Source organism: Bidens hawaiensis, unplaced genomic scaffold (genome assembly GCF_021521415.1).
Source record: "Bidens hawaiensis isolate Kalapana, Puna unplaced genomic scaffold, B.hawaiensis_p1.1 tig00015702_1, whole genome shotgun sequence".
NCBI lineage: Eukaryota > Viridiplantae > Streptophyta > Magnoliopsida > Asterales > Asteraceae > Bidens > Bidens hawaiensis.
In genome coordinates this window covers 92,222-105,244 of record NW_027492401.1, presented here as the reverse complement: position 1 = coordinate 105,244, position 13,023 = coordinate 92,222, and the positions used below count along the sequence as shown (strand labels likewise).

General features: G+C 36.4%; 2 protein-coding genes across 2 annotated transcripts; both read right to left on the bottom strand.

Annotated features, from left to right (window-relative positions):
* Positions 1–1,727: 1,727 nt before the first annotated feature.
* Positions 1,728–4,515, bottom strand: LOC143549580 (putative plastid-lipid-associated protein 12, chloroplastic). Its single transcript, XM_077040460.1, has 12 exons — positions 4,253–4,515; positions 4,089–4,142; positions 3,576–3,650; positions 3,366–3,485; positions 3,077–3,268; positions 2,864–2,947; positions 2,692–2,784; positions 2,537–2,590; positions 2,331–2,410; positions 2,140–2,247; positions 1,958–2,064; positions 1,728–1,873 (listed from the first exon to the last, which is right to left on the bottom strand). The coding sequence occupies exons 1-11, from the start codon at positions 4,484–4,486 to the stop codon at positions 1,992–1,994; spliced, it is 1,167 nt and encodes a 388-aa protein (XP_076896575.1). The 5' UTR covers positions 4,487–4,515; the 3' UTR covers positions 1,728–1,873; positions 1,958–1,991.
* Positions 4,516–7,882: 3,367 nt separating this feature from the next.
* Positions 7,883–11,814, bottom strand: LOC143549593 (formate--tetrahydrofolate ligase-like). Its single transcript, XM_077040468.1, has 5 exons — positions 11,632–11,814; positions 10,754–10,903; positions 9,494–10,669; positions 8,846–8,992; positions 7,883–8,433 (listed from the first exon to the last, which is right to left on the bottom strand). Exons 1-5 carry the CDS (start codon positions 11,782–11,784, stop codon positions 8,158–8,160), a joined length of 1,902 nt encoding a protein of 633 aa, XP_076896583.1. The 5' UTR covers positions 11,785–11,814; the 3' UTR covers positions 7,883–8,157.
* Between the last annotated feature and the right edge of the window lie 1,209 nt (positions 11,815–13,023).

Genomic DNA, 13,023 nt, shown 5'->3' with positions numbered 1-13,023 from the left:
ATTTTTATTTTTATTTTTATTTTGTAGGTTTGATAAGTGGGGTGGGTGGGGGGGAGGGGATAAAAGAGGGTTTTAGGTAAAAAGGTAATGGTGTTTTGCAATTTAATGTTTCATGAACCAGCTTTTATGCAAAATCTTGATGTAAACATATGTGGGTTTATTGTTCTTAAATAATATTTTGATCTTGATTGAAAAATACTCGTGATTTGAGAATTTATATTGCGTGCTCTGGTTTGATTCTGAGTAAAATGTAACAAATTAATAAATGCTACTTTTAATAGAAGAGTGCACAATTGATTCTGGTTTTGTACCATCTCCGGATTTGATATAGGAGTGTAAGTTTACAACAAAGTAATAAATGAATTAAACCTAGTCCATTTAAATTATTTAAGTTAATATTATATAATTTTTTTAATATTTAATATAACGTATACCGTTGCAATCATTTTCCATGAAACTTTTTAAGGTTTAATGGTTAATCAACACATTCAGAAAACAAACGTATCATAGTAAAGTAATTGGCCTGGTTGCATATTCTTGAACAATATTTTCTGTGGATAATCAATTCATTTGTGGGTCTCACCTGTTGTGGTTGAAATGGATTACCAAAATCTTCTTTTCGTTTTTTTCTTTTAAAATATTATTTAATAAATTTATCAACAACTAATGTCAAATCAATAGCATGTCTAGACTTGAAAATGTTACTTTCAATGATGCAAGTTAAATTATTACAAACGAAGTTCAAAGTGTATTATTCTTTACTAATCAGGCTAGATGGATGTATATTGCAATGTTTTACCTAAGAATATGAAATGTTTAACAGATATCGCAAATGATACATTCACGAGCGCAGGTTAAAACAACTAACCGATTTGACCTTAAGTTGTAACCCAACTAATCCGATAGCTAGTAGTTAAACAAATCTAAAGATTAAACCGGAGTCATTTCTTGTTAATATCCCATACGAGATGTTTCAACTAGTTCTTCCACGGTTCTACACTTCCACCTAATTAACACTCTCTTCAAGTACTTGCTGATGGCACACCACATGTTCACTATTAAGCACAAATTGCTATTTTAATATATGTCATGCACATGCTCACTATTAAGCACATCACACTTTGTTGTGTATTAGTTATTTGTTACTACTTTTGTATTAGAAATTATTTAATAAAAAAAAAACTAAATATATTACTTTCTTAATCACAAGAAGATTTATTACTTTCTTAATCATAAGACTTGGGGCCTTAAAATGGTGCAACTCACACTTCCAAGTGCTTCTTAACACCATATGTGATGTGGCACACTTTGCATTTTGCGTCACCACAAGTCATTTAGATAAACTCATTTACAACCCGATTAACCAATTTACAACCAACCAACTCTTTTATGACATGCTTAACATGTTTACCCGTTATACCGTTTGATTTGTTTAGATAAATGGGTTATACAATTCAGTTATGCTTACACAATTTTACATATATCCAAATTATGGTTCATATCTTTGACACAAATAAATATACAGATCATGTTCGGGTCCATCGACCATCAGTTCAATCCGTCAACCTGCCAATCCAACATTATTATCCCAACTATAACATCCTACACACGCATCTTCATTATGTCTTAAAAGAAAATTCATCGATCATACAAAACAAACTAATCATAGAAACACAGTTTTGATTAGTAATCCGACAAATAAAACATCAAATCTTTAGACACATATATAAGACTGACTGGATATTAAATTATCATTAAACTAGAAACAATATATTAATTACAAATTCAAATTAGTATCTACAACATAGCAAAAAGAACTATAATTTAATTTTAAACATCATATACACACCGATGATCTTCTAAGTTCTCAAACCTAAAAAAAATTCAAAATATGGTGTTCAACGTCCGTTAAATGTGGTTTTTCTGGATCTTAAATAAAGATAACCCGAAAACTTACTTTTTATGAAAACACACGTACGCGTTTTTGTCAACTAGCCAACACGAAGATGCACAAAAAGAATATTATTGTACCCTCGGGTTATCCTGATCTTGTCATCCGAATATCTGCAAAAAACTAAATAGTTCACAACAAGTCCGAATTAGACAACAATAGTAAAAACACAAGTTTAGAAACCATACAAGACTTCCAACTTGAATTTGGTCACTAGCTCAACTGGTAGCCCGTATGGTCCAATCACGATCGCACCATCATCCATCGTCACATCATACACATTGGTACCCGATTTTCTGCATCCAAATATTAAGTTACAATTAAGCTAAAATGTTTTAAGATGTAATATGATATTGAGCTTGGTTAATACAAAACTTACTCAAAAGTCCCGGTCATGGAGAATTTGAACCCGAATAGTATGTCCACAAGAAACTTGATTTTCCCGTTCTCTCTAATAATCTAAAAAATAAAAGTAACAACTTGAGTTGACTCAATTTAAATAATATAAAAATAATGTGTTGAATAACTGTCCTTGCTATAATAATATAATAACGACAGTTATTCAACACAAATTGAGGATCTCACCTGAGATCCCATAAGTCCATTGGCTGCATTCTCTATCCAACTATCTGTTTCCATCTGAAAAAAATAATTTTGTCAAATATCTTAAATACCCTTCAGCATTGATACGGCCGAATAATTTTATGTGGGCAAAAAGGTAATTTTTAGCAAAAACCGACCTGTGAACTCCAAATCATTTTCCATTCACCTTCAATGAGCGGTTGTTCACCCGTGGTAACATTTTTACTTACTGAAATAAACTCGTCAATTGCCTGCAAAAACACAAATATTTGACATGATTTTTATCAGCAAAAACATGCTATGATTCAACTTAAAGATCTGGAATGGCACCTGAATCACTGAACTATCCGAAGAAATTGCAGACAGCAATTTTTGTTGAGGCCCGGTTTGTTTCTGAAGTACAAATGTTGTCCCCTGCACTACACCAAAATAGCTCATGGTCCTTAATTTCGAACGGGTCGGGTCAAAATAAGTTATCGTCAAAATCAAATAATTTTGTGTGGGTATTGAAACGGGCCAAACTCGCCACCTAATCAAATTTACCTTATTTCCTCTTGAGATCCGAAGATTCCCAGATTGTGACAAGTAAGTCGTGTCTAACCAACCTTTTGCTTCATCACCCAACAATCTAAAAGGCACTGGATACGGTACTTTAAACGGAAGAAACTTAAACGAAAATGCAGCTTTATCAAACCGAAAAAGAATCCGTTTCCCGTCATTAACTGTAGCTGCAGCCTGTGTTTTACACGCGTGTGAAAAACACAATAAGCATACTTAGGTTGACTGCAATGACACGTACTTATATAACCCAATGCATAAACAATAAACGTACCTCGACTTTAAGCTCACCTATTGCATCAGAGAACTTGACAATATTGGAAACACGTGGATCGTTTGTTTGAAGATAGATTTCTTGAAATACACTGAAGACATCAACACCTGTAAATGTTCTCTACAAGAATGAAAATCATGACATTTCGATTAATGTTTTGAGATAAATGTTGGTATAAAATGTTTATGAGAGATAAGTTTAAGGTGTAACTTGTATTGGGGACGCGCTTCCAGGTCTTGTTGTGAAGATTAACTGCCATCGGCCCTCGATCAGACTCGAGCTAGTCTGCAAAACTGAATTCACGCTTAATAATAAAATTCGTGTTAAATAGTTCGTGTTTGCTGGTTGACAGTTCCAACCCGACACGTGCCTGAAAATTGCGTCAGACATAATCTGAACACGATGGATATTCAGAGGTTGACACGAACACAGCTCATTTAACCCGAACTTTTTTTGTGTTTTCTTTTTATAATATTTTCACATATTAAATTATTAATATATAATATTACAATTTTTCAACAAAAAATAAAAAGGTATCTAAAACAATTTCATTTTAACTATAAAATCTTATGTCAATTTCTCTTTTACGTTTTTAATTTTCACTTATATGACCACAAAAAAAGGCACATTTAAAAGGAAATAATAAATGGGTTCCCCGGCGTGTTGACCCAAACACGACCCGTTTAGCTAAACCGTTTAAAGGCAAAAGTGAGCCGAACTCACCGGATCAGGGACGCCTTTAGCAGCTTCTAAAGCTTCCACTGCTCGTTCAACCGCCTATACGGTCATCAAAATACAGTTAAATTAAACAACTTAATCCACACTTTGTTAATTTATGATCTAAAATTGATCATTTAAGTTACAAAATAAAATAATAAGTGAGGGACCTTGAGTTGGTCTGGTGAAGCAGTTCGGCCACGTCCTTGAATCCCAAGCACACTACTTATTAATGAGTTCTCAGCATCACTGAATGAAATACTCGTACTTTGCTGAATCTGTTGTTCTTCATTGACGGCAGAACACGAAACATGACGTCGGAGAATATAATGATAATTCCTTCGTTGTTTAATGGTGGTGGTGTTGGTAATTTGAGGAAGATGATTGAATCGGAGCCCCAGCATTTTGGTTAATTGGAAAGATGGTGATGATGATATTGAATGGGTTTACTTTAAACTTGGAGAAGAAGATGATTAACGGCCACAACATTCTGGTTCATATTTTTATTATTTTATTATTCGATTTTTTGATAAAATTTGACCCCACTTGGGTTTTATCATTGGTTAACAATCGCTCAGCTTTAGCCAAAAAGTAAGTGTAGATTTTGACTGAAGAAGATATTATTATTGTTGTTAACTTATTATAGCTCCCCAGCTGTTCGACAAAATGTCTGAGACAGTTGAATGTACGTTGTCTGATATATTATTATCAGTTTATCACTGTTGGTGTTTTGTCAGTTCAGGGCTAAAAATTATGTTCAATGTTCATTTATCGAAATATTATTATTTTTCTTATATATTTTTTTTTTCGAACGGTTAACTTTTATAAACACAAACACAGACAAAAAAAACCTACGGAAGCCCCCACAACCCGGAGGACAGCCGCAAAAAGAAAAGGAGTTACATGAAATCGAAATTACACCAACTCAACCAATCTAAAGCTCTTTGTTTACACCTATACTTATACCAAAGGAAGCCATTTGCCTTAATATCCCCCATGATCTCTTTCAAATTAATCTCCTTTCCTTCAAAAACTTTTTCGTTTCTCGTCTTCCAAAGTCTCCAACAAGTGATTATGATAATTCCATGGAACACCTCTTTTTTATTAGCTCCAAGGTTAATGTTCTTATGAAGCTCTAGAAGGTCTCTGACCGAGAAACCAAAAATAGGCGGAACCTTGCACCAACGACTTATATGGTCCCACACCACCGAAACAGCTCCACACCCAGTCAAAATATGATCCGCTGTCTCCTCCCCCATATCACATAAAGGGCACACAATTTCATTCACCCGGATATTCCTTCGAAGGAGGGCTCTTCGGGTTGGAATTCTATCCATTTCCGCTCTCCACGCGTGAATATTGCACTTGTTCGGAACCCATTTACTCCACTTCATTATGAAATTATTTCCATAATTTTTATCTCTCATGTTTAACCTTTTAACCGAACTAACGGAGAACACACCATCTTTTTCCGGTAACCATTCCAACCGATCAGGCCCATTAACCCATACTGTTGCATTCATAAGTTGAATGCACTTTTCCCATTCTTCTAATTCAACACCTGCTTTTGGTTTTCTTTTCCAGCACCAAGTCCACCCAAACTCACCTCCTGGTCTCCAAAACCTCTCATTAACTTTGCATCTTTTGTATATTTCCAACTTAAAAAGAGAAGGGCAACAATCCTTAAGACTGTTAGGACCCACCCAATTCTTCCTACCATCACCAACTGGCCCTTTTATTAAATCGACCAATTTGCCACTTTCCCACTTGAGCTTATTTATAGTTTTAGCCAGGTTGGCCCAAACACCCGAAATACCATTTTTAACCGGAACCACCTCACGATCTTTTGGATGGTTATGAATAGAGTCAATTACCCTTTTCCACAACCCAGACTCCCCCGTTTTGTATCTCCGGCCCCATTTTGAAAGCAAAGCGTTATTGACATCTTTTATTCTCGAGATCCCTAGCCCACCCTTATTTTTCGGCATCGTGACCCTCTCCCAAGCCACCCAATGGGTCTTCCGGGACTCACTTGTCCCTCCCCACAGGAAGCTCTTCATAATCCTTTCAAAACTCTCTGCCACTTTGCTTGGAACTTTAAACAAAGACAAATAATATACCGGTAAACTTTCCAACACTGCTTTAATAAGAACTACCCTACCTGCAATCGATAACGAGTGGGCTCTCCAATTCGCCAATCTTTTTAAAAAAATATCCATTATTCCATTCCAATTATTAATTTTATTCATGTTAGCTCCGACCGGAATACCTAGATGCGAGAACGCCAATTTCCCCGATTTACACCCAAACACACTTGCCATCTCAACGATCTCAACTGCATTAACGTTACACCCAAACAGGCTGGATTTATTAAAATTAATCTTTAGGCCCGAGCACAAATAAAACCATCTTAATAATCTATTCACATTTTCCGCATTCCTTTTAGTCCATTCTCCTATAAACATAGCATCGTCGGCATATAAGAGATGGGACACAATCGGCCCCTGATTTGGAGTTTGGAACCCCTTTATTATGACTGCTTCTTCATCCGAACTAACCATACTTGAGAGAGCCTCCATAACCACCAAAAATAAAAATGGAGATAAAGGATCGCCTTGTCGCATACCTTTGAAGCAGTGAAACTCGAACGTAGGAGACCCGTTTACGAGCACCGAGGATCTAGCTGAAGAAAGAATCCCAAAAATCCACTCGCACCAAACCGAAGGGAAACCCATTTGAGCCAAAACCGACACAAGGAAGTTCCAGTTAACATTATCGTAGGCTTTCTCGAAATCAATTTTCAAAAGGAAAGCTTGAAATTTAGCTTTATTAGCCCAGGCGAATAGCTCATTCACAATCAAAGGACCATCAAGAATCACCTTACCACCTAGAAAGCCGATTGGGAATCGGAGATGACAGTCCCCAGCACCTTTTCTAGCCGGTTGGCTAAAACCTTCGAGACCACTTTATTTATAACCCCCACTAAATTTATAGGCCTGTAATCATTTAAACTTACCGGGTTAGCAGATTTGGGAATCAAAGTAATAAAGGACGAGCTGACTCCTATATTAAATTTCCTGGTTAAATGGAATTCCGCCAACACCTTCTCGAAGTCATATTCAAAGAACTCCCAAAATTGCTTAATAAAATAAAAGTTCAGCCCGTCCGGCCCCGGAGCACGATCACCACAACACTCGAATACTGCTGTTTTAATTTCTTCTTTCGAAAACATGCTGACCAAAAACTTGGCATCCACCTCTGAAAGCTTTTTAACCCCGGTCTTAATTTCTCATTCTCCTTGAATCTTTCTTATATATTTAATTATATAAATCATGCACGTAGGTGTTATGCGGGTGGTGGTATTGTGTAACGTAAATTTATCACGGTGCTAGGGGCACCACTCGGTTTTCCTTTGGTAGTACCAATTGGATACTCCTCTTAAACACCCCAAGCATCTCTCCATGTCAAATATCCAATAGGATTACGGTTTCCCAAACCCCGAATATCATGTGATTGGTTGGAACATGTTGAATCTTAGTCGATTTCCACCCTACCATTTTTTTTAACTCTTCATGGAGATTCGGCTTCCTCTATGTGCCCTTAGTACTTTTAGAATGACATAACATGACAGGTACTGTTTTAATTTTTGTAATATAATGTTGGATACACATACAAAATATTTAGGTTTGGAATTGTAATAAGCATTTCACAAATAATATGAAGCATGCTCATAAACAGTCAGAAACTGAGCCATTCACAGCCAAAACCAAAACACATCGACGAGTTTGAGATATATACGGTCCGGTTTACAATCTGGTTTTAATGGTTTAACTGCTTACAGTTCGGTTTAAGATTTAACAAGTCTCATACGAGGTGCATTGACTGATTGACCCGAACCGTACACTTTGATTTAATTCGGTTCCTTTCATTCAACTGACGCTTAAAAACATTTCAACCTAGTTTATCCTTCAACGGTTCATACAAAAACACGATTATTAAACGAGATGGCGTCTAATCCAACATTCTTAACACTCTTAACCCAACAAAAACACGATCATTAAACAACACAAAGGTTTCATGAAAGCCCCTTTACCATCCCAGTAGCAGTATCAAGATCAATGTCATAGAAACACGGTCTGGTTGGAAGCCCGGGCATCGTGCTCATGGTCCCCACCAACGGGTATATAAACCCAGCACCAATGCTTGCCCTCACGTCCCTAATTGGCAACACGAAACCCGAAGGCGCACCTTTAACAGCTGGGTTATCTGTAAAGGAGTACTGAGTTTTCGCCATGCAGACCGGGAGATCCGAGAACCCTTGTCTGCTATACATTTTAATCTGTTTTTCCGCCTACACGAAACACATAAGAAAATTTACACATTTGCCCCTCAAAATAGTATGCATGGAACCAAAATAACCAAACAAACATAACCAAATCCAGCTCGGTTTCGGTTTTATGTGTACCATAAACGTGAAGTACAAATTTTTTTTTATTGAATTTATGGATTATATTTTTTATAATGTTTTAAGTAATTCATACAAAATAGATAAATGGTGGAATTCAAAAATTTTAGGCCCAAAGGTTGTAATACTATATTATTCTGTGTCTTTATCTTTTTCGGCCCAAAAACTTCAAGTTCAAATGGCAAAACATAAAAGATTGAAACCGAACCCATTGTGAAAACCAGAAACCGGAAACCGAAAAGCCGAACCGAACAGTTTTCAAAACCAACACCGAAAACCGAATGTATATATCAAGTACCTGTTTGGAGTATTCAACGCCAGACGCACCATATGATCTAGCTATAGCGTCTATCTTGTCTTCAATGCTTGCATCCAACGGATACAAGAAGTTAAAAGGCTCGGTAGCACTTTCACAAGCCTTTTGAACCGCGATCCCGAGGTCAATCTGGTAAAATCACATGAAATAGTATTTGGATAACACTTATTAAGTCACACATAATCGAGCAAAGTCGCTCTTGAGCTACTCGAGAGCGGCTCGCTAAAAGCTTGAGTTGAGCTAAGCTTAAACGAGCTTGAGCCTGAAAATAAGCTTGTTTAATAGAGCTTGAACCTGAGCTTCACTTACTAAGCTCGAGTTAGTTCACGAACCTAAAATAATATCTTTTTTTATTTTATCTAATGTATTTAATATACACTGATTTAATAATTATTATTATATACGGAATTACAATAATAATAACTAAATGATATTATATTATGTTATACATAAAGTTATAATGAAAAAATATATATTAAAATAACTATAAATTAGTTAATAGATAATAAACGAGCCAACTTCAAGCTTTAGAAATAGAGCTTGAAACGAGCCAGGCTTGATCATTGTAAGTTAAACGAGCCTAGCTCGAGCTCGAACCAGCTTTAAGTTAGCGCATTATTAAACACTTACCGCTCCTTTTCCACCATGGGCATGGTGAGTACAAACAACTGCATCATACGCACCCGCTGTTAACGCGGCCAACCTCACGGCTCCTATTTCCGCATTCGTATCAGTCGAAAACCGGTTAATTGCCACCACAACATTCACCCCATAACCCTTCGTACTCCTAACATGACGAGCCAAATTCGCGCAACCAGCTTCTACAAGCCCAACATTTTCACTAACATAAACCGAGTCAAGTGGCTTTCCAGCTGTCACTGCGGGCCCACCACCGTGCATCTTAAGAGCCCGAACCGTAGCCACAATAATAACACATTGCGGTCTCAAACCACTATACCGACACTTTATATTCATAAACTTCTCAATCCCAATATCACACCCGAACCCTGCTTCCGTCACCACAAACCCACCCGGGCCCACCAACTTTAATGCGATCTTATCCGCCACAATCGACGAGCTCCCGTGAGCTATGTTGGCAAACGGGCCCGCGTGAACGAAAACCGGTGTGCCTTCGAGAGTCTGCATTAGTGTCGGGTTGATTGCGTCTTTCATTAACACACTCAACGCACCACCGACACCGAGGTCGTCAGCAGTTACGGGTTCACCAGCCCGATTGTTTCCAACCACCATTCTCCCGAGCCGGTTTCTCATGTCGGTTAGAGAGTTAGTTAGAGCTAAAACCGCCATTATCTCACTTGCCACCGATATGTCAAAACCTGTTTCTCTCACTAACCCTATCTCATCCGGGCCATGACCCACTGTTATTTTCCTCAAAAACCGGTCGTTTACATCCATAACCCGTCTCCATGTAATACTCTCCGGGTCAATATCGAGCCGTGCGAACCGTTTGACTTCATCTAAAGTCAACTCCTCAGGGTTAACTTTATTAATACCTAGTTTTTTTAACCGTTTATACATGAGTTGGTTAAATGTTCGGTTACCACGTTTGTCTCGTGTGCATAACCGGTTAAAAAGGGCGTTATCGGATTGAGTTGATTCGTGAAACATTCGTGCGTCTATTGCAGCGGCTAGGAGGTTGTTTGCAGCGGTTATGGCGTGGATGTCACCAGTCAAATGCAGGTTAAACTCGTCCATCGGGATGACTTGACTGTAACCGCCACCAGCAGCCCCACCTTTGATGCCGAATGTGGGCCCTTGTGATGGTTGTCTGAGGGTGGTGACAACCTAATATCATGAATGACAATTAATAACAACAATAATAATAAGTATTCGTATTAGTTTTTATTACAAGTTTAAACAAAGTTTTACCTTTTTATCAAGAAAGGCGCCTAAAGCTTGACAAAGACCGACAGTGGTTGTCGATTTGCCTTCCCCGAGAGGAGTTGGTGTAATTCCTCCAACAACAACATAGTACCCGTCTTTGACTCCTTTAAGGTCGTCGATCACGGGTAATAAAACCTGAAATGTTTACATAAACACTGCATTTTAAATCCAAAATTGATGCCATTGATAGTATCCTGTTTGACTTTTTACAAAGTCAATTAACATGGAAACCTTTTGTAAAATTAGTAACAGATATCATGTAACAGATTCATACAAATATTGTGAAAACACTTCAACCATATTTCAAATTTTACAACCTCAAAAAAACTTGCAATGGTATTTGACTTTTATAAAGTCAAAGAATTTGCAAAATGTTTTTTGACGTTTTACAAAGTCAATGAACATGGAAACTTTTTGTAAAATTATTCACAAATATCATGCAACAAATTCATACAAATATGGTGAAAACACTTCAACCATATTTCAATTTTTACAACCTCAAAAAACTTGCAGTATTATTTGACTTTTATAAAGTCAAAGAATTTTCATTTTTTTTGACTTTTTACAAAGTCAAAGAACTTTCAATTCTTTGAGTAAATCTTTAGCAATCATCAATTTCTTAGTAATTTGCTAAACTATAACATAATTAACACTTTAACGCTTCTGTCATGGTTAATTTCATATTCAAATCGATAATATTAGCTTCAGTTTATATAATTTTTTGATGATAATTCCAAATTGTGTGATATTAACGATCAACTATAGAACTTACATGCAATAATAAGAAACCCTAATTCTCGCAATTGAAGGAGTTAACTGAAACGTATATCAATTATACATAATCAAGCATCATAAACACATACCTTAGCCTTGTACTTGCCGTATAGATCATAATGATTGGGGTTTAGGTTAAGCTTATTAGCAATTAGTGAAATGTGTTGTGGTTGGATTGAATTAGCGATGTCTATATCTGTGGGAACAGGGGATACCACTTGCAATGTCAGTGCATTCACCATCTCTGCTTGGCTTTTTAAGTAATAATATTATTTTTACACCCAAAATAATGAAATTGAGATTGAGAATAATATATATATATATATGAAGATGATGAATGTGGAAGAACATGCAGTGCAGGTAACCGATAGATAATATAAGAGTGACGATTGTAAGTTGTCACAGTGGCATAACGAGACGCCAACGTGTGGTTGAAATTCGATTATTTGCTATCACGGTCCTTAAAGATTCGGTGCTTTTGTCCTTTTCTTATAAGGACTTTAAAATATCTTCTTTTATAGTGGAGATGCTTTGGAAAGTTCGTGTTTTGGGGTTCAGTGGCAAGCTTGGACGAGTTCGTGGTGTGTGGGGGGACTCAAAATGTATTATAAAAATCATAAGCTAGCGGGTTGGGCTCAAATTTTCGGCTCAAAACAGGTAAATTTATACTACGTATACAAATTTTCAAACGAAAAAATGGTCAATTTACACTACCACGCAAGGGGGGGGGGGGGGACCCTGGGCCCTAAGTAAGCTTCGTCCCTGTTAGGGCTTGTTCGGAAAAAGCTTGAAAGGGCTCGTTTGAGGTTTGTTAACGAGCAGAGACTGAACAAAGTTTATAAGTCATAAATTTTGTAGTTAATTCAGATTTTTTGTATGTTGAAATTTTGTTTTTTTGTGTGTAATAATTAAAATTTTTGATAATTTTGACAAATAAATGAGTTAGCTAGAGTTTTTTTAGTAGCTGAGCTATGTTACTTTGACAAATAAATGAGTTATTTTGATAAAATTTTCATAACAAATAACTCATTATGCAATAATAAAAATCTCTTTTTAGGATTCTTCTTAGTATTTTTAAGTTAAGTCTAGGAGTAAAATAATCTGGTTAAAAACTCACAAAAAGTAAGAAAGTCCTCATATTTTATCCAATAACCATTCAAGGTGAAAAATGGGGTTACTTCCTCTGACTGTATAACATCATTTATTTACTTAATTGAATACAATTGAGTAATTATATATAAGATTTTATTGAATAAAATTGGCAAATAGTGAAGGTTTATGGACTTATTCATTTCTTTATTTTCTAGAATGGACTTCGGCCTTTTAGAAAAATGAAACAACAACCAAGGTCCAAGACAACCCACCCATAAGTCCATAACCCCTCTTAGGCTCTAGGCCCATTCAAAAACACAACTTGCCGACTTCAAATAATTCCTGGCCCATGTAATAACAACACTGGCCCACTTTATTTAATTTCTGGG

Coding starts and splice junctions, on each gene's coding strand:
- LOC143549580 (XM_077040460.1), bottom strand. CDS start 4,486: ATGCTGGGGCTCCGATTCAATCATCTTCCTCAAATTACCAACACCACC. Junction 2,785..2,863: donor CGGATAGTTCAGTGATTCAG/GTGCCATTCCAG, acceptor GTGTTTTTGCAG/GCAATTGACGAGTTTATTTC. Junction 2,248..2,330: donor TCCATGACCGGGACTTTTGA/GTAAGTTTTGTA, acceptor ATTTGGATGCAG/AAAATCGGGTACCAATGTGT.
- LOC143549593 (XM_077040468.1), bottom strand. CDS start 11,784: ATGGTGAATGCACTGACATTGCAAGTGGTATCCCCTGTTCCCACAGAT. Junction 10,904..11,631: donor ACGGCAAGTACAAGGCTAAG/GTATGTGTTTAT, acceptor TAAACATTTCAG/GTTTTATTACCCGTGATCGA. Junction 8,993..9,493: donor CCCATGGTGGAAAAGGAGCG/GTAAGTGTTTAA, acceptor TGATTTTACCAG/ATTGACCTCGGGATCGCGGT.